The 21,518-nt window shown below is 45.5% G+C and overlaps 2 protein-coding genes across 3 annotated transcripts in view; one reads left to right on the top strand and one right to left on the bottom strand.

The window, feature by feature from the left end:
• The window catches only part of TENM4 (teneurin transmembrane protein 4), a 714,583-nt gene that overhangs the window by 448,874 nt on the left and 244,191 nt on the right, over positions 1-21,518 (top strand). The gene's annotated exons all lie outside the window — the stretch shown is intronic.
• Positions 329-547, bottom strand: LOC112806204 (thymosin beta-10-like). The gene has a single exon (XM_073879786.1). It carries the CDS (start codon positions 542-544, stop codon positions 410-412), a length of 135 nt encoding a protein of 44 aa, XP_073735887.1. The 5' UTR covers positions 545-547; the 3' UTR covers positions 329-409.

Here is a 21,518-nt window from a genome sequence, read left to right as displayed (position 1 = left end):
TTATAGACAGTATTAATTACAGGGTTGCTTAGTCCATACGGGTGTGTGGTGACTGAGCGTAAGGAGACTGGACACCCAGTGACGCTGTGTAAATATTGTCTTATCGATCACATCTGAGGGTGTCAAATACAGAGAGATCTGTGGAGACTAGTCTTTTTTTTTTTTTTTTTTTTGCCATGCCACGAGGTGTGTTTTATTTTCATTCAACATACAAATAATTTGCTATAATATCCCAGGGCAAACCGGGGAATTTGGCAGGGAGGGGGGTCCCCTCAGAGACCCACAGGCTGCAGTGCCCGGGTTCATGGTGCAGCTTATCGCGCGTGTCCATCTTGCAGGTGGCTCTTCTTTCTCCACATCATGACTGGGGTGTCCCGAAGATTACGGGGGTGGGGAATCCTCTAGGTTCTTAGGAAATTCCACTCCGCTTCTCCTGCTCAGTGGTCTCTTTGGTCGGCAGGGCGTTCTTCTCTTGCGTCTCCATTTTCTTCAGCTTGGCCTTACCTAAACTGGCGATTTCCCCCATGTCCGGCTCGTCCGCCATTTTCTTAAAGCAATTGTGGAGTTCCGCTCCGAGCCCGGCGCCTGGGGCTCCCGCTCGCGTTGCTGCAACAGGAGACCTGACTTTTTTGATCATGAAGGAAAGCTTACCCAAAACTACTACTTCTACCTAAAAGGTAGCCGAAGTGCAGCTCTCACTAGAAGACAAATCATATGGAAAGACATAGGGAAAGAATTTGATTTTGTCCTCTTATTAAGAATTTCTGGTAAAAGGGGGGGTAGGCTTTGAAGTCGGATAGGCCCAGGTTAAAGTCCAGGCTCTGCCACTTACTGGCAGTGTGCCCCCAGGCAGGTTAGTAATCCCTTTGGAGCCTCGGTCACTTCGTCTGTATAGTTGGGCATAATAATGCCAACAGAGCAGGGTGAGTGAGGAACGAACACACCTTATGAAAAGCTCTTTGCCCAGTGCCTACCAAATAGTCAGCATTTAATGAACAGAGCTGCGGCCATTATTGAATCTGAGAAGAGAAAGGGTCTTAATATTGAGACCTGTGTCTCGAGTGTTTTTCTTGGGCACCAGGAATGACAGACCAAGGGTGGCCAGTGACATCAAAAGCCCTGCCCTGCAGACCTTACAACAGATGATGAAAATGCACCATGATTTCTGCCCTTTTGAAGCTCTTGGCCTAGCCCTTCAAGCTACGAGGGGTTTGGTGGGCTTGGAGAACACTGAGGATGGGGAGAAGCTTTAGTTGTTATTTCAAAGTAAGATAGCTCCTTCAACATGGCAGACTGGTTTGTTCAGAGCCCCATACCTGGACTTGTGGTCTGGCAAAGGGGATGACCTTCACGCACCTGTTTCTCCTGGCAATCATGGCTAGCGATGGGTGGGAAAGTGTGGGCCAGAATCAGGTGACTTGTTTTTTCTCTCTAGATTAAGAACCCCAAACTGCTTCATAGGAGGTTCAGCATTTCATTTGAGTCAGCACAGTGTCATCCAGTTTACCCAGCACAGGACTGCTCCTCCGATCCCAGCTCTGCCCTCACTGGTGTTGGAAAGTCTCTCCATCTGCTTGGCCCTCACTCTTCAGGTCTCTAAAGGGAGACTAAGACCACCTGCTCTGCTGGCCTCTCCAGCCGGTCATGTGGCTTCTATGAGCTAAGACACGGGAGAGTGTCCCCTGCACAAGAGGACAGGAGGCAGCCCCCAGGAGCACACTCTCTAGCCAGGCAGGCGCATCGTATGCACCAAGCGCGCTACATGTTTTCCTGCAAAGCTACATGCAAACAGAGGATGTTATTACTAAAATACTTGGTAAATAGAATGTTTAGTAAATGGAAACATTGTGAGTATAGGATAGGAGAGAGAATACTAATATTTACTTACCAGCTGCTACCCTTAATTTATTCTGGTTTTGGCATCTAGATTCTTGACTGTGTATTTTTGCACATTAAAGTAACACACCTGGGTTGTCAAGACTTTCAAACAGGTCATCTACGATAACACTAAAAATCTAGGCATGTTTTCCTACTAGAAAAAAAAGAATTTTCAAATATGCCTTGAAAATCGCCGTCCCTCTGGACAGGGGAGAATTTATGATGGGCAATTAAAGGACGTGTATTTGCTGAATGTGTATTTCTCCTGCTAACGCAGGGGAAGTAATTAATAAAAGGGGGAAGATGAGGTTCGAAAGGGGCTGGACTTGCTTCCTGCCCATTGGCAGGTTGGGTTAAACATTTTCAGTCTGTGCATTCCTTGGGCGAGCTCTCTGTTGCTCACGGCCACTCCCAACCCCTCCCCCGACACTAGGTTCCCTTCTTTTTCTGTGTCCCTGCTTTCGTGAGTCAACGTCCTTCAAAATGTGCCTCTTCCGGGACTGAAAAAGTGCCTAAAAGTTGGAGAGTGAAATCACCCCCTTCCTCTGGGGGTTCCTGTCCCAGCTCAGGGGCTGTCACCTGTGGGCTGGGAACAGGTGTGTGTTTGTTGTCTGACAGGTACGCACTTGTAAGGGTCTTTAGCTAGGGCCCCTGCTCTGGGGCTGCGGCCAGATGCACATTTCTGGGGTGGGGAGAAAGAAGCTATCCCAAAGATCCTCACAGGATCTCGTGCCAGAGGAGTTTCATCAGGTTTCAAAGTCTGGTCAGCGTTCCCACTGCACCTTCAGCCTTGTGGGGGCTCTCTCGGAAAGACGTCCCATCTGGAGGAAGGGCACAGGCTTTGGAGTCAGCCAGACCAGCCTCGGATCACCGCTTCTCCAGTTTGTAGCCACATAGCATGGAACCATCCATCTCCCACTCTGAGTCTGAGTTTTGTCCTTCGCAAAATAGGGTAAGAATTCTTACCTCGGGTGGGGGGCAGTTGGCAGGACTGAGTTAGGTAGTACTGGTGAAAAGATGAGCGGGGTCCTGGCACATGGTAAACACGAGAATAAGTCAGTCCTCTCTCCAGGCGTACGAACCGCCCACAGGGCTTGCGCTTGTGAAAAGATGAGGGATCCGAGAGGGGGAGGCAGATCAGCCTTTGCCCTAGAGGAAGGCCAGCCAGCTGGTACTCAGGGCTGTCCTCAGTATGGCTCACACCGTGCTTCTCCATGTTTAAAAAGACCTCATCACCCCGAGTCTCACCACCGCTACTTCTCAGGATTGTCACAGGATCCAATGAGATCACGTGTGTGAGAGCATCGGGCACGTTACCTGGCACATGGTAGATGCTCAGAAAATGTTGGATTTTACAAAAAAGAAATCTTGTTGGGACGCCTGGGTGGCTGTCGTTAAATGTCTGCCTTCAGCTCAGGTCATGATCCCAGAGTCCTGGGATCGAGCCCCGTGTCGGGTTCCCTGCTCGGCGGGAAGCCTGCTTCTCCCTCTCACACTCCCCCTGCTTGTGTTCCTGCTCTCACTATCTGTCTCTGTCAAATAAATAAATAAAATCCTAAAAAAAAAAAAGAAATCTTGTTAAAGACAGGCCAAGAGTGCTGTCTGTGATCCTTCGGAGACAGTCCCCTGCCTGCACCAGGGGCAGCTTCATGAGGTGACAGCTGCGGGGAGAGCTGCTCTAGATTGTACAATACATTGGGGTGGACACCGAGAGCTCTCCTATCAGCCCTGCCCCCGCACCTGGCTAGCATCCTGCCAGGGCTCTGCCTTCCTGCCTCCCAGCCCGAGGCCAGGAGACTTTCAAGTCAAGACCTGACCAGAACAGCCTCTTCCTGTTGGACACTCCTGGTCCTATGTGTGCTTGGCGCAGGTCCCTTGGCCTTCCCACGGAGTCCCAGCTGCCAGTCCCTGGTGGGTCACTTTCTCTGTTCCTCCAACACACCTGGCCCTTTTCCCAGCTCTGCCCTTTTCTGCAGGAGTACGTTTTCGAGGCACCTGTAAGTGCGTTCATGTCCCTTGGCATGTCCCTCCATGCCAGCATTGCTCCCTTACGTGGGTGAGGCAGCTGAGGCTCAGAGAGATCAAGCAGTTCACCCAGGGTCAGGCAGCTAGCAGGTGACCAGCCTGTAGTAGCCGGCATGAGAGTTTGTGGTCTCCGCACGCACTGCGGGCAGGGTTCCCAGGAAGAGCTTCACAGTGCCGTTGGTTTGAGGTGACACGCCTGCCCAGGCATTCAGAGTGCAGGATGTTTGTTCACTCGTTCACTTAACAAAGTGAGGCAATTTGTCGGGTTCTTTTGGTAACTCTTAGGCACAGGGGCTCAGGCAGAGACAGCTTTGGCTTTAGCAGAGAATGGCTTGAGGGTGCTATTTCTGGTAGGCCTAGGGCCAGAGGGAGAAGAGAAAGCAGCTGTAGAGATTGGGGTAAGTGCTTGGCTTGTCAGAAAGATAATCCCCCCACACCTGTGCCCTGGAAACACAATCCAGGGCTCTGAGATACACTTTCGTCTGTCACCAGGGTGTCCCCAGGGTGACCTGCCCAACCGTATCAAAGCTGGTGGGGCTCAGGTTACAGAGCCCATTCTCAGGGCCCTTGAGTCCCAACAATTGCTGTTTGTCCTTTGGAGCTGCCATCCCCCAGGAGGAATGTTAATGGACCAAGAATGGAGCGGGGGAGGGGGACAGACTGACCAGTTAGAGTCCACACTCAGGTCAGCCTCTTGAGTGAGCTCATCCGTGCATGTCTGCTAGTCCCTCCAAGAGACTCTTCAACCAGTTCCAAGAAAGAGGGATTCATCCTCTGCTTTTCCTAGCTCAGACCACCACCCCTAAGGCTAGAGGTTGGGGGAAGGGGTCTTCTGCTTAATCTGGAATTTAGTCTACCCCTTGGCAGAGTTTACAGCTCAACTCAAGAAATATTTAAAAGCAGAAAAACTAAAAATGACTTGGATGTCCAATAATAGAAAGTTGGTAAAATGACGTTATCTCCTGTCCATTTGATGATCTTTTAAATCACTGTTAAAATCATGTGTTCAAATAATTTTAAAGATATGAAAAAAACCTCTTATTGTATATATTAAGTGGAAACAAAGTGAGATAGAAAACTGTATATACAGTAAGAACCGAATTTGATAAGTACATGTTTACATATGTATAAGAAAAGACTAGAAGGAAATAGACCAGGGCACATTAACAGTGATTATTATTGGGTGCTGTGGCTATGATAGAGTTTTGGTTTTTCCCTTTGAACTTTTCTTCTGTATACATTTTCTAGCAAAAACATTCTTACTTGAGAGTCAAAAAGAAAATTATTTTCTTTAAAGTTAATTTATTTCACCCCTACTCTGCCTGACACTGTGCTGTGGATAAGAGATTTAGAAGAACCTAGCCTCTGCTCTCCATGAGCTCATAACCCAGCAGGGCATAAAAATACACCAGCAGAGTCTTTTAATCGTTGTTTTCAACAACAACAGCAGAAGCAGCAACTATAATACCAACACGTTTGTTAAGTGCGATGGAATGTTCTAAATGCTTTATGTATGTTTACATTTAAACCTTACAACTCAAAGGGTAGGCAGTTATTAACCCATTTTACTGATAGCACAGGATACCATGGGAACAGAGGGAAGAGAGATTAACTCTGTGTTGGGGTAGGGGCGCAGTGAAGGAGGCCACAGTCAGGAGCCTGCACGTATGCTGATCCCTACAGGAGAAATGTGAGTTCTCCAAGCAGACCGAGCAGGGAAATACCGTGAACAAAGACACCAAGGGACAAAAGAGCAAGACATCATTATGAGGTGGCTAACACCACACTCCTTCCTCCCCAGCAAGAAGCCAGAAAGGTCCGCGGGACCACTTTGTGAAGGGCATAGGAGACCGTGCTGGAAGTTTGAGCATAATTCCATTAAGCAGTGGTGAGCCATGGAGGTGTCTTGACATGGCCAGCTCTGCATGGGAGGAAGATCGTTCTGTCTTCCTAAACCCCGTGAAAAGCTCAGCCGTACGTGGAGAGAGAAATGTTCCTCTGGAGACTGAGTGTTGCAGGAAAATTCATCTCCGTTCCAGCTGACGAGGCAGAGAAGGAGAAAGGAAACGGCGGGAGGCCATGGAAATGTGTGATTTCCTTTACCCTTATCAGCTTGTAGAAAGTCACTGCCAGCCATGTGGAATCCAGCGCCAGGATGAGAGACGAATGTGCTCAGAAATGTGTTTACCACCTAGCCTGGGGAAAGGTGTTACTGCCGGAAGAGAGACTTGGGAATTCCAAATGGACTTTCGGGTTTCAATTCGATTTCTGTGCTTAATTAGCCCAAAACACTGCTGTTCCTGCCATAAAAACTAGAGAAAGTCTTGTGTGACAATGCTATCAGGACTTGTATTCCAGGCATGGTAGGAGCTGCATGTATTACGGAAGTCCCCCAGCCCCTCTCCATAGAGCTGACAGTCATAGGAAGCAAGGGTGACCCTCTGTGGATCCCTCTGTGATGCCTTTCTGTAGCTAATATGGAGGTGCCCAGATTATGGTCCATTGTACTTGTCCACAGGGGTTCTGCTTGCACCAAAAAAGACAATCGGAATGATGTAGGGAGTTTGCAAAAGGATCATCTCTTATTCGGACATTGTCCTTCCTACTGAAATACCCCTTTTTCAATGAAGCGATGATGAGTAGATTGTGTTATTTTTGTTTTTTGACTTTCTGTTTAATTTTACCATGAAATGCAAAAGTCTGGGAACTACTAAGCTTATGCCTTACTGATCTATACTTCGTGTCATGCTGTGGGAGAGATGCACAGATGAATAAGACATGCACTTGACCCTTAAAGACAGATAATCATGCATAGTAATCCAAGGTATAGGAAATGATGAGTTTCATTGGGAAGAGGCTGGGAGTGATCATGAGGAGATGCTGAGAGGAAGATACATAAGAACTTTTGTACTATTTTTGCAACTTGTCAATGAGTCTAAAATTATTTCCAAATAAAAAAAATTAAAAAAAAAAGAAGACTGGCACCTAGGGTGAATGGTAAGGGGGCCAGAAGATGGATGGTAAAAAGTAGTAGCCCAGGATTGTCATTTAAAGCTGCACGAGGGTGGATCTTGAATGTCAGGCTAAAGAGTTCACACTTGACTCCGTAGCCAGTGTGGAGCCATGGAAGGTTTTCTTTTTTTTTTCCTTTAAATTTTTTTATTGTTATGTTAATCACCATACATCACATCATTAGTTTTTGATGTAGTGTTCCATGATTCATTGTTTGTGCATAACACCCAGTGCTCCACGCAGAACATGCCCTCTTTAATACCCATCACCAGGCTAACCCATCCCCCCACCCCCCTCCCCTCTAGAACCCTCAGTTTGTTTTTCAGAGTCCATCATCTCTCATGGTTCGTCTCCCCCTCCGACTTACTCCCCTTCATTCTTCCCCTCCTGGAAGGTTTTCGATGAAGGGTAAAACATGGCCAGATTTCCTACTAGAAAGATCACTTGATAATCAGGGGATGATGGATTGTTGAGAAGTGAGCCTGGGGGTGGTTGAAATAAACCAGAGAGGATGATCTTTGAAAGTATCCCGAAGAGAACTAGCTCTGTAGGATAATAGGTGCTACTTGAAAGAGGGGTTCCACAGACTAAAAAAATGGGAAATGTCAAGGTTACAGAGATGTCTTTCTGCGGGAGTCCTCAGAGGCATTAATTTGATTATATGCACTGTGTTTCTCTAAAGAGAGGAGATAATATGGAGGATTTACCAAACCTTTTGACCATAGGACCCTCTTAGGAACTTCTCACAGGACTTGTATTCAGGAAAAAACAAAACCAAAAACACTTCAGTCAATACTGGCTAGCACTGGAAATGGAGAGGAGCAGGTATTTATAGTTCAATCCCTCCTAACCTCTAGATTCTGCAAACTGGAAACCATGGCCTGAACATACCCAGATCCCTTTGTGCTAGGGGAGCCGGTGCCCCCTTAAACCACTCTTCCTTCCCCAGCTGTCTGAGCCTGAGGTCACCACCCTTCCCAATGTACCAGAGGCTCTTCTGTGGGTCCATTAATAGCGGGAGAACAGTAACATCACAACCCAATATTTTAAAATTTCACTAATGAGAAATAATTCAATGTTTTCATTAAGAAGGGAAGTATTTTTGAAGGATTCTTTACATGTCATTTTCTTTAAAAAAAAGATTTGATTTATTTATTTGACAGAGAGAGACACAGCGAGAGAGGGAACACAAGCAGGGGGAGCGGGAGAGGGAGAAACAGGCTTCCCGCGGAGCATGGAGCCCGATGCGGGGCTCAATCCCAGGACCCTGAGATCATGCCCTGAGCGGAAGGCAGACGCTTTAATGACTGAGCCACCCAGGTGCCCCTACATGTCATTTTCTAATTAAGTTCCTTAACCTCTTTTTTGCATTTGAATGAAAATATATAGTAGTTTTTCATCACTATCCTTCTTCTAAATGAACCCCACCTTGACTTTGACCTGTGTGCTATAATGAGTTAAGGTGGCCTCTTCTCCTTCCCCACCCACCTTTTCATTCTACTTTGTGGTTGTCAATAGCACATTGATCGTTGCAATGCTCAAGTTTTTGAGCATTTTCACTGTAGTTCATTAAACCCTCTGATCTTATGACATCTACCAGCTTCTGCCAGTTGTTTGACCTTCAGTGGGTTATTTAACCTCTCTGAACATTGCTTTCCTGTCTTCACTATGGGAAGAGCAATTCCTACCTCCCATAGCTAGCGCAGGAAAGTGCTGGGCACATTAGTATATTTAGGTACTTAGCAAGTATTCTTTCTGATGGTCTCTTTCCAGTGATTAGCATCGTCATACTCTGCACTTACAACTCCTCAAAAACACTTGTTGGGTGAAGGCAGGTACATGCACACAGCTGCCACTGGCCTAATAAAGATTAATTAAGGAGCTAATTGCCCCCTTTAAAGCTTTATATAGTCTCTCTTTTGCCTTCCTTTCAATAAAAGCACTTAACTTTGTAATAATAATTAACTGAAAATGACCCTGCTCAGTTGGTATTATTGCTCCCATTTTATAAACTTGGAAAATGAGGCTCAGAGTGAAGCTATATTAAAAATCAGATTTTTTTTAGAGGATTGATTTATTTATTTGAGAGCGAGAGAGAGAGAGCAGGGCCAGAGGGAGAGGGAGAGAAGCAGACTCCCTGCTGAGCACAGAGCCCCATCATGGGGCTCCACGAGGGGCTCAATCCCACTACCCTGAGATCGTAACCTGAGCCGAAATCAAGAGTCAGACACTCAACCGACTGAGCCACACAGGCGCCCCCAGATCTTTCTAATTCCTAAGTCCATGTCATTTAACATTGTACCAGGAATGATGGGATCCATTCCTTCTTCTGCACTTACAGTCAAGTCAACAGTTATTGACATGTGCTGGGTGCCAGACACAAGACATAGTCCAGCCCTCTGAGAACCCACCTTCTAGTTGAAGGAGATGAAACGTGTGCATGAAACTTACAAGGCAACCCGGTAACACCTCATTTATCCCTCACTGGGGAATGAGCTGTTACGTTAAGTGAATTTTACAGATGGAATCACAGAGCTTTAACTCAAAGGGGCCTTAGAGATCTCATGGTGAAACCCCATTATTTTAAGAAATAATGCTCAAGAAGAAATGCTCAATGATCCTGGGTGACCTCCTGTAGCTGCCTTTGTTGAATTATTGTAAGACCCAAGACTAGAACCCAGCTCTTCTGACTTCCAGCCTAGGACTTTCAAAATATATTAACAGTTTTCTTAAAACGGAGTATGTATTTCTTGGGAATCTGTGTTAGATGGAGGGCTCCCATCCTAGACTTTTCTGCATGCCTTGGGATCATCTTTACAATCGGCATTATAACACGATGCTTGAAAGCAGCAATGCCTTTGAACCTTCAGATGTGTGTATAGGATAGTTCCTTATACCGTGGTCCCAGATAGTTGCCTTTACCCAATTCCATCTTGTTGTTTTCAACCCTTAGAAGTATTTTTCTGGTTTGTTTGTACACATGCACACATGAACAAATTATGAGAACCCTATGGTTAAACAGACTTATTTGTCCTTTACTTTCCCTGTAAAATGGGCACAGTACAATAACCTATCACATAGAATTGTCGTACAAGGAGCAAAAGGTACCTGGAAATTAATAGTGCTTAGCTCCCTTGCTTTTTTTCAAGTATTCAAGAAACTCTTAAAAGTTGCACACTTCTTAACTCGCAAAGTGCACAGCAATAATGAAACAGAACTAAAATAAGTGTTGGCCACAAAACACAACCCCCTCCTGAGTAGTAAATCAAAAGTTCCTCTGCTCCAAAAAAACACATATAATATGTCTAGTTTCTTCCTCCCAGGACGATAAAGAAGGCTTTAACACAAAGCATAATTCATATCATCTCCAGATCTTGGGCTATAGCACCTCATGAAAACTATTAACACATCTTCCACCGCCTACTTTATGAACTCATATAAAAGCAGATCAGGTGAGCTCGCTCTAGGTAATGGCTGACTCCCCCAAGCATGTGAAATTTGACCTGATGTGAAGCGATTGTTTCAAATTCACTCTGGGAAGAGAGAAATCCTCTGTGTGATATGCATAAGCACTCTTAACAGCACTTCAGCATGGATTCCATTGACTTCAGCATTGAAAGGGACCTTCTAAATCCTATAGTCTAACCCCTAAAAGATATAGAAACTGAGGCCTGGAGAAGGGCCAAGATTTCCCCAAAGCAGAGTCTGGGACAGATCCCAGGTGTCTCATTCTTCTGGGAACCCTCCACTCATCACACAGCAAAACAAGGAGGGATAATAATCAAGGTCTTTCTGTGGATTTTTTTGGTGTCTTTGTGTTAGAGCTGTGTTTCCCCTTTTCTAAATAAGCATGCCAGACTCCAAGTTTCTAAGATCCTTTAGGTTTGTGAGAGATGAATAAATGAATATGTGAATGAATGAAGCCCGGATCAAAGTCCCTGTGTCATGACTATAGCCCTGATTTGCCTTTTTGCAGACTCTCCTTGGCAGCATCTCCTTTGCCCCCTTTCTTGGCCTTTATTTGCACCTGATGAACTTGTCTGAGGAGCCACCCTTTTTACCATACTTAGGGCTGCCCTTTCTGGAAACCATACTGCCCTGAGTGCTTGCCTAAGTGATGGGTATTCTTTAAATTCCCCAGAGTAATTCACAGACAAAAGTAAAGTCTAATTCTCAGTGCATCTTTACACTAGGAGACCAGTGAACCCGTCTCGTCCCCTCTTCCTTTCCCCCAAGAAGGTGTTTTGAATTCGTGTCTGCACTTGGTCAACAGGAATAGCCAAATGGAAGGTCTCGAGCCAGGAACTCTTGGCGAAGCAGAGAAGGGAAAGGGGGAGTTCATATTTATTGAGCTCCTGCCAGGAGCCACATGTCATCTCTTTTCCAGGGGCAAGTATTCTTAGCCTCATTCTACAGAAACTGAGGTCTGGGTGGGCTGAGTGAGACCCTCCACTCACACGCGGCACTGGGGACCCAGGGGTCTGCCTACCCTCCACGCTCCCCCCACCCACTGCTGCCCCAGAGCGAACTTCCTTGGCCTCCCAATGCTTCCGAGATTGAAACTTAACAAATCAGCAGCAATGTTATCTGGGTTTAGATGTTGCAAAATCTCATTGGCATTTCACGTGGTTAGGTGTTTGAGTGTATTTTTATGTCTTGCCTGGGGCTTCAATACAAGTTACAAGCAGCACCAAAGACCAAACCAAGAAAGAAAATGTGAGCAGCCAACCTTGTAACCTTAGCTAATCTTTAATCATCCCTTAATTGAGGACCCATGGTGTAGATATAGTAAGACTAATAACTATTTGTTGAGTTTATGCAGCATTTGAACTTCCCAAACTCCTTCACATGTATTATAATAATAATCACTGCCATTTACTGAGCCCCAGCTGAGTGCCAGGGACTGTGGGAAGTTCTTTATATGTGCTCCTTGGTTTCTCTCCTCTGTCCTGCCAGGGAAGTGTTTATCGGTTTCTTACAAATGGAGAAAGCACATCTCCCTGGTCCAGAGGGGAGGTGCTGGGCAGTCTTTTGCCCCAGATGCAGGCAGGAGCCCTATTCCATGTTTGACACTGGCTTCCAATTTATAGGTGGTGCTGCCTGTGACAACAAATGGCTAACTTTGGTTGAGTACTTTCTATGTGTCAGGCAGCCTGTTAAATGCTTTACAAGAATTCTTCTACTAAATTTCCAGTAACCCGAAGAGGGAGGCCTTACTATTATCATTGCCCTTTGTACACAAAGTAACTAAAGCACAGAGTTTCTGTGAAGCTCCCGAAGGTCACACAGCTAGGAAGGAGTGAAGTTCACATGCAGCTGAGGCTAGAATCCTAATCTGATTACAGAACCCATATGCCTGTTACCATTCCACACAGTGGCTTTACAGCTTAGCAGCCTAGTGACCCTGGGCCAGTCACTTACCCGGATACTCTAGAATGGGGACAGTAACACCTGCTTCATTGGATGTACAGGATTAAATGAGTTTGCCAAAAATCAGTGGGTGCTGATACATGGCTTTTTGTTTGTTTCTTTCTTTCTTTCCCCGTCAGGAGATCAGTGACCTATAAATATTTACTGATGTATTTCTTAGATGCTTTGATGCAAATGTAATATCCACAGTCTTTTTTCTACTGCCCATCTTTTATATTTCACAACTGGGAAAACCAGTGCTTTAGGCTGTGAGTCTTGGAGTCAGACAAGCCCCTGGCCCCAGCTGACTCTGTTCTCACCATGCCCCATTTCAGGACTGGGGAGCTTCTTTCTTTTTAATATGTATTGGGGCTTCTGTGAGGACTCAGAGAACTCCCAGTGTGCCTTGAAAAAACCCTGGCTTCTGGAAAGAGAGAGAGAGAGGGAAGGGAAGGAAACACCTCACAAGCCACATGGGGAAATCGTGAGCAGGGCACTTCTCCACAATCTGTTTTGTGATTTTCTTCATGACTGGTGGGCAGAGAGAATCCAAGTAGCCCTGACACTTTTTGGCTGTTCAAAAAGTGCCCTAACATCCCTGAAAGGGAGGGTTAACAGGCAGGGGGAAGAGTTGCTGGCGACCATCAAAATGATGAAGTGAAATTTCAAATTACATTAGATGTTTGCTTAAGGAACAACAGATGAGGCCCTGTGGATTCTCAAATCCTCTTGGCAACACTGCAAAATGAAAGCATAACCATTTGGAACCCTTCCCCCGGACCGTATGAAGTCTGAGTCGAAAAGATGACCTTTTAACGATAGCTTCCTGCCTCTGAAGGGTTAGAGTGTGTCAAATTTTTCTTTGCTAAAGGCCTGGTTTTAATCATTGCCACAGTCAGAAGAAAGGGCTCTTATCCACATTGTTCACTTTTTTAAATATCTGAGATGTTCTTCAGGTTTACAAATAAGATTTTTTGAATCAGGTTCCTGTCCCTTTTCTGGCAATCTGTAGAGTATGACCTTTGTCGCCTTCAACAAGCATTCACTGAGAACCTACTGTGGTCCAGGTAACTTCACCCAGGTGGGGGAATTTCATCTTCCCAAGTATCCTGGCACTGAGGTTTTGCATTTTTCTTATTCTATAGATGAGCAAACTGAGGCTGAGAGAGGTTAGGTTATTGTCAAGATCACACACAGCTAATGCACAAGTAACACCTAGCCCCGTGAAGAAGGAAGAAAAGGTGTTTCAAGCAGAGAGACGTGTGTGTGCAAAGACTAACCCAAATCTATTGTTCTTACTAAATACTACAACTAACTCCGTCATTAGGGGAAAATGGGGCTGTATTCAGTGGGCAATGGGGAATCACAGGAAGTTTCTGAGACAGACAATGGCAGAATCAGAGCGTTGGGAAGACTGATCTCTTTGCTTCTCTCTCTACATCAGTCACATCCCATAATCTCAATATTATTCTATAATGTTGTAACCGTGTGTGGTACCCAGAACAAGAGTGCCCATTGCACCAATATAGAAAATCCTAGAAATATCATATAAGCCGTCCACGGTCACAAGCTTACTTCTTACTTCTAGAACTATTTCTCCCTGGGGAGCACCAGCTCAGCCGGCACTTCTCTGGTCTGTAAAAGCCCATCCCTCTCTGTAAAGCTCTCCTGGGAAAATTAAAATGGGTCCTGGACAGAGGCACAGAGCTGCCCCAGTCTTAAGTTGTTCAGTCCTTCTGCCACCCACCCCACCCCACCTCACCACTGCCATGGCTTCTGTTCTGTCCAGAGTCTAAATTTAATTAATCTTCAAAGAAACCTGTGCTGGTAAAATGGGCTCCCAGCTGAGCACCCCTTGTTTTCAATGTTCGGTGGCTAAAAAAGGCACATTTTGCACTAAAATGACAGAATGTGGGGGTGGTGAACTTTTGACACAGCAAAATAACTCCTTCAAGAGAAAACCTACAACCACCTGAAGCTTGGCTTGGCTGAATTTATGCAGATCAGCCCCAGCCCCAGCAGGATATTCTCAACTATTATACAGGAGCCCCTTCCCCCCCCCCACCCGCAAGGGGCCCTGATCCTCAACCTAAATCTTAACATTTCCATGATAAAGGCCACCATCTCCCATTTCATCACTTACTCCCCAAGAACCATTTAAAGACCTAGGCAGTCCTTTTGTGGGAGGATTTTCCTAGGTCCCCTTCCCTGGCCTTCTCTACCTCTGGTCTCTTCTGAACCTGCCACTTCTTCCAAGGGAGAGATTAAATCAGTTGCAAGGAGCTGTTTAATTAAACTTCCCCCCTCCCAAGTTGCCAAAGACTTCTTTTGACTTCGTCTTGGCGATGCCTAATCACTGTAATTTAGCAGATTCTGTAATTACCTGCCGCACACGGAAGCAGTTTGATTGCTGTTTCTTTGTCCTGCCGATTTCAACCTCAGCTGACAGCCAAGTGTACCCTCCACGAGTGTCTGCACCATCCCGACAGCAAGGGGAGTGATCTGGATTTACAGGCAGCCTCTGAGGGGGCCCAGATATATGGGCAAATGGGGCCAGAGGTGTGGGCAATGAGCACTTTGAGGGTGAGCTCTGCGTGGTGGCACGGGGCTGCGGGTGTGTGACCCAGACGGGTCTTGAGCTGCAGGCTCTGTCGCCAGTCACCTGCCGGGTGCATTTTTCTTCATGCAAGTCACAGATACAAAAACGTGGGAAGCACATAACACCATTGCACCAGGATCTTTGCATCCATAAAGGTAGCCCTTAGCCCCATTTTGCAGAGGAGGAAAGTGAGACCGAGACTTTCCAACTCATAGGTGGTAGACCTGGGTTTCAATCCAGTTGGCATCACACCAAAACCCCGTCCAGCCAGTTCGTGCCCATCCCCGGGTGCCTGTTGCGGTGCTGAGTACATCTCTCATGTATTCTTATTTCATCCTTACAACAATATTATGTCATTGTGAATTAGATTTCATTATTTCCATTAATTATCAGGAAAATGGGATTCAACACATTAGGCAGTATGTAGGAAGTCACACAGCCAGCAAATAAATGGGAGAGTTGGAATTTGAACCTATGTGGTTCTGATTCGAAAGCCCACACTAACCCCCACGTTTTCCTCCTCCCTTTATTATATAGTGAGTTCTCATGTCTTCTGAGATATCTTTAAAAGACTATGGAATCTGTCAAGCTCCTTACAAATTTTTGAACTATTTGCACACCATTCTAATTGTTTTACCTTCATCATACATACATTTACATATCCTAGTAGTTGAGAGAGAGCTGTTACATTAGGAATCAGTGGCAGAGTGGTGTGTTTTCTTCACAGGCTAGGGGGAAAATCCTTTCTGCCTCTTAAAGCGTAATGTTGCCCTCTTGAGACTTTCCAGCGAGGTGGGTGGGACAGCCTCTGGAGCAGACCTCCTTTCTTCCTGGGTCCCCCAGTCTTCTCCCAGGAAACTGCTGGAAGGCACAGAGCTTTAGCACAAGGGAAGGCTGGCTGTAGACAACGAGCCAGGACACCCAGGGGCTGCTCTCTTTGAGGGCTGCAGAGTAAGGAGATGAGCCCGGGGCCCCAGCCCTCTGAGACAGAATGGGGGTGGGTGGGGATTATGGGGATGGCTTCGGAGAAGGCAGTGGCCCCACGATAGGACCTTGTTTTTAAATGGCAGCAGCCAGTGGGCAGGGACGTGGAGGTTTGGTGCTGTCCTGGGAGTGGCTTCAGGGATCCCAACAAGACAGACCTAGAGAGACACAACATACCCTTCCCGGTGTCAGGAAGTTGGAAATGAAAACTCGGTTACTGAGGGTTGCTTTGAATGATGTGTGATTAAAAGAGAGAAAGCGCAGGACTTTTTTCTTCTTTCTGGGATGGAAGAGAGAGAGCTGAGCCTGAGTGCCAACTCTCTGAGAGATTCTTTGTTTTGACATAGTTCCTGACTTGAAGGACATTGGTAGCAGAAATCAGTAGAAAGCTTCACATGCATCTTCTAAGCCTTAAACATGCAGAGCCCTTTGACTTAACACAGGAGTGTGTGAGTGTCAGTCACGTGCGTCTGGTCTAACGAGCCCTTGGGAGACACCGCTATGTCCTATATTGTGGGTAAAAGCTTCTATAAGCAAAACCTCTGGGAGCCCTATTATCCACTGTTCAAATCCCATTCCTTCCCTCAAGCTGTCTCTCTTGTTTTTGATCTGGATAAACTTTTTCTCCATTGACATCATTTACCTTACAATGGTCGAATGTTTCTTGATACCTGTTTAATTATCTTCAAGAGAAAAGAGAAGAGAGGGAGTGGTGTAGAGCCAGCTACTTCCCTTACAAATTTTGCTTACTTTTTTCTGATATAAAAGTAATATATCATTGGTTCTTTGAGAATAAACTGGAATAAATTCCCATGCAATCCCTGTAGACGAAGTGAGATCAGTTAAAAAAATGGCACACGGCAGCTAGCAAAGTACTTTAACATTAAATCACCTCCTGTGTTAGTAGCCACAATGCACACAAGCAAATAATTCATCAGAAATAAACTCCAAGCATACAGCAAAATAATCCATGTGAGAGAATTGCAACATCATGCTTATACATGGACTAAAAGCAAATGCTTCGCTGAATATCAGTGAACTGCAAACAAACAAACAAAAATTTTGAATGGTTTATAGGAAAAACATATTTTGGTGAATAACGATGCTTTATAACAAGCAGCAAAAATATACAGTATCATGAAGATTTTAATCTTTATCCCCAAAACCTAGAAAATCATCATCTGTAAAGCCAGGTAAATCAGTATTTCCAAAGCCTTCAAAAGCCTATATCAGTGATGGATTCCAGATGATTCTCCTAATCACTGGTGTTCACCACATTAGAAAGTGAGTTATCTTGATCTGTAAAATACCACCCTGCAGCTCTGTTTACTGTGGCCTTTCTCAAACTGTAACATTAACATCAAACCCGGTGTTAAAGCTATGCCTCTATGGCTTTTTTTTTTTTTTTTTTAAAAAAAAAATACTTTTATTTGTTATTATTCTTTTTTTTTCAAAGATTTTATTTATTTATTTAACAGAGAGATAATGCAAGGGCACAAGCAGAGGGGGTGGCAGAGGGAGAGGGAGAAGCGGGCTCCCCGCTGAGCAGGGAGCCCAATGCAGGGTTCGATCCCAGGACCCTGGGATCATGACCTGAGTTGAAGGCAGGCGCTTAACCTACTGAGCCACCCAGGTGCCCCATATTTGTTATTATTCTTAAATAAAAACAGTAAGTATACAAAAATTTAAAAGTTAAATTTTGGTGAAATGTTTGTGATAAGGAAAATAGCAGTCCCGTGCCCCAATCCTCGCCTCTCCCAAGTCCCACTCTCCAGCAGACAGCTCTGATCTCTGCTAGCTATTTCCTCTGCTGTTTAACTTCCTGTTTTTAAATAATGTTCATATACTGGTATTTCTTCATTTATCAATTTTAGGCATTATCTGTTGACTTCCTCCAATGGAAGAATTCCCACACTACCCACTCTCTTGCTTTTCCTCTCCCTACAACCCTAACATAATTGTTATAATCATTTTTTTGGTTAAATATGTAGTCATTGATTACATAACTATGATTATATAAGCATATGGGTTTTTTGATTCTGTTTTGGGGTTGTTTTTTTTTGCTCCTGAGCCAGTAGTGCTTATACACGCTTTCATTTCTCTTGGAATTGTTGATTGTTCTTTCTTTTATTGCCTTGTTTGAGAAATTGCAAATGGTTCAGTGTGGCTAGGATAAGATCCTTAATATAAGGGATATGGTGACATATGAGGCTGTAAAGGGGCCTGGATCTTAAGCAGACTTGAATGCTCGGTTAAGGAACTTGCACTTTATCTCGAGAGAAACGAGGACCCATGGAAGGGCTTTATGCAGGGAAACAAACTTCTGGAACATTCTCTGATGACTGTATGAGAGAACCACATGGAAACAGTTTTCAAACTGACATGGAAGTGTGTTTGAAAGCATCTATATTCTCACCATCTTTCCAACATAACTGGTGCCATCTTTAGAAAACTCCCAAATTTGGATAGGTGTTTGGCAAGTTGCTGACAGACTCCAGCTCTCCTGCATTTTTCTTCCCCACCAGTATCAATTAGGAAGGTTGAGAATCATCTTTCTCTCTCACTGCCTTCACTTGGAACTTCCCAAGATTCACTTGGAATTATCCAGTCGCAAAATGGTCCAGGTTGTAGGCGACAAAACTATTCCACTCCACTTCCCCCAGCCCCCCAACACACTTGTTTTGAAGTAAAAATAGCTAAAACACTGATGGATAGAATTTGTGAATCACCCATCACCAGTGAATTAGAATTTATGCTACACCCAAAATGTAGCTCCCAAGCTGAAATCACACGTATCTTAATTGGTGTTTTTTGCTCTGTTTTGTTTTGTTTAGGGAGAAAGAGGGAAAGGATGGCAGTTTTCAAAAGAACAGTGCAGAGGAAGAATTCAGATTTGGAAGGTTGCTTAATAAGAATAGAAACCAGGGTTCGTATCAGTGGCAATGGGTGTGAAATTATTTTCAATTATGCAGAGTCACAGCTTTGCCATCTTAATACATATCGATGAACCTCGATATTAGCATTGATTGAGAGGAAACCCCTGGTGTAATGGGGGACCAGGAGGTGTCCAGATTTCTGAGAAAGCAACTTACCAACTTCCCCTATCGTGTACAAAGTACTTGAATTTACTTGTCAACTTATTCCAATTTTCTTAGTATAGTTACAAATTGCTATTTATGTAAAAAGAAGATATTTTTAAAAGATATCTGCTTTTACTTACAGTTGGGAAATCTAGCTCATAACCAACTCATCACCAGGCAATGCAGCAGTAGACAGCTGTCTGTTAGGTCCAAATGTTATCATCATCATAATACCTCTCATTGATTGAGCCCCTGCTATGTGCCAGACACCATCCAAGCATCTTCACTAGCAATGCCTCCTTTGATTTTTCACTACAGTCTTATAAAATGTGATTACTTGCCCTCGTTTTCCAGTGAAGGAGAGAAAGTGGGACTTGCCCAAAGGTGTACTATTAGTGAGTGGCAGAATCAGGACTTAAAGCCAAGTTGGTTAACTCAGTGTCAGTTAAGATGCTTTAGGCTGCAATGAACAGAAAACACCCAAGTATCAGGACATATATTGTGTTATAGAAAAGGCAGCTCAGAGGTAGGGTGGCAGCAGGGTTGGTCATTCCAGGACCAACAGCATCATCCTGCATTGGGATCCCCCGGACACAGGTTCTCTCCATGGTTCTGCTCTATCCTCAAGGAGGCTGGTTCTCCTTGTTGTTGTAGGATACCTGCTAGTAGCAATGCAGACTCATGCCACTTTTTATTCACTTAATGAGCAAGAGAGACTGGCTTACCATTGTTCAGGATTAAAAACAAAAGGAGAATTTCTCCTGGAACATGCAGCAACATCCCCCTCAAAGTTCACTGGCCGGAATTTTGTCACACGCTCATTCCTGACCAGCTAACTGGCCCAGGGGATGGGATCACCCTAGATCACCGAGGCACCCTGAGTGGAGATCACTTCCCCAGATCGCACTGTTACTATTCGGCAGGAAAAGGACAGAGCAGAAGTCAGATGGCAAAAGCTCTTTCCTGTATCCAGGGCACGCTACCTCACTTGTGGGACCCATTGCAAAATGAAAATACATGGCCCATTGTTCAAAAATGTTTAAGCATTTCAAGATGGTGATAGCACGTCAAACCCAGGGCAGGGCCCTCTGAGCGCGCGGCCCCACGTGACTGCAGCGGTCACTCACCCACCGAGCTGGCCCTGACCACATCCTGCTGCCGGCTGCCCATGGCTTTTCATCGTTTACTGCTGACTCCCACCAAGAGCAGGGACCAACCATTCCTGTTTGTCATTGCATCCTCTGTGCTGCTAATGCCTAGCATCTAATAGGGGTTCAAGGAGTAAGAATGTTTAAGAAAGGAATTCTTGGCTGAGCTGGTACGGGATTGAGGAACTAGCAGTAAGGATGCTGGTGATGGCAAGGGGGCCTTGAGCCTCAGCATGCTGCACACTCTCCGTACCGCCTCCTCCCTCCCTTCCGTCTGACATCGACCCTGACCTGCTTCTCCCTCCCTGGTGCTTCTCCCCCCTCGTCTGTACTTGAGGAATACTTCTGGTTTGCTTCCTTCCTGATACCTGAGGTCCTAAGCCTTTGGGGTTATGATACCTGCTGAGCTGTAATCACACAGTAGACCCACGTGACCAGGATTCCCATACTGTGGCATTCTTTCACTCCTAGTCCTTGTGTCACCATGCAAAGGATTTTCTTTTTGATGTTAAAACCTGCCTTCGGATAGGCTGTTCAGAAATGAGATTGGTTCTTGTGCCTGTCCGGTCAGTGTTCTTTATCGTACAGGAATGTAGTCCTCGGTTTGTCAGGGACAGTCAAGTCTGCTTTTGTTGCATGCAGAGCACCGTGTGGACTCCAGGGACAAACAGAGATTTAAAGAAGTGTAAAGACACCTGGCCGAGCTGGAGACGCTGGGCAAAAACCCAGGAAGAGTTAAGTAGTAAGAACTGTCATAAAGACGTCAGAAGGGCAGGGCTTAATTAGTTGCCTTTTGAGCAGTACAGACCGTCCTCCCTTTATTTGCTCACGTTGTCCCTGCATATTTCATACATGTCCTCGAGCATTTAACTCTACCCATCCTTCAGGGCCTCTGGAGATGGCCTCCGAGGCCAGGCGTGGAAACGTTCTGCAGAGTGCCTACTGCGTGTTGGCATCGCTTTCGCTTAGGCGCCCTCCCAGTTTTGCGAGAGAACATGAGTCACTTCCAGCGCCATCCCACTCCAGATACAGCCTGACAGCAGCAGTCCCCGTACTGCATCCAGTGAGGATTCAGGAGACTCAGTGCTTTGTTGCCAGGGATGCTGTTCGTGCCCTCCGTCCCTCACTCCATGCCAACCCCCGGCATTGTATGTGTACACGGGAGGTACCAGTAAGAGTGGGTTGACTTGACTCTGTACCCTGAGGTCAGACAAGGAGAGGGTCTGGGGCTTTGAGGTCCCCGAGGGAATGCTCAGGATCTTCAGAAAAAGTCCGAGATGACAAGTGAAATCGGCAGTATGTGATCTTAGTCAAATGATGTATCCGGTATGAGAGCTGCCTTGAGCCGTCAGCCAGACGCCAGGCTCCTGGGGACTGACACCA

This window comes from Callorhinus ursinus, unplaced genomic scaffold (assembly GCF_003265705.2).
Source record: "Callorhinus ursinus isolate GAN/ISIS: 27379988/994484 unplaced genomic scaffold, GSC_fseal_2.0 scaffold35, whole genome shotgun sequence".
Lineage (NCBI taxonomy): Eukaryota > Metazoa > Chordata > Mammalia > Carnivora > Otariidae > Callorhinus > Callorhinus ursinus.
The sequence above is the reverse complement of the archived record's forward strand: the minus strand, read 5'-3'. Positions and strand labels throughout refer to the sequence as shown.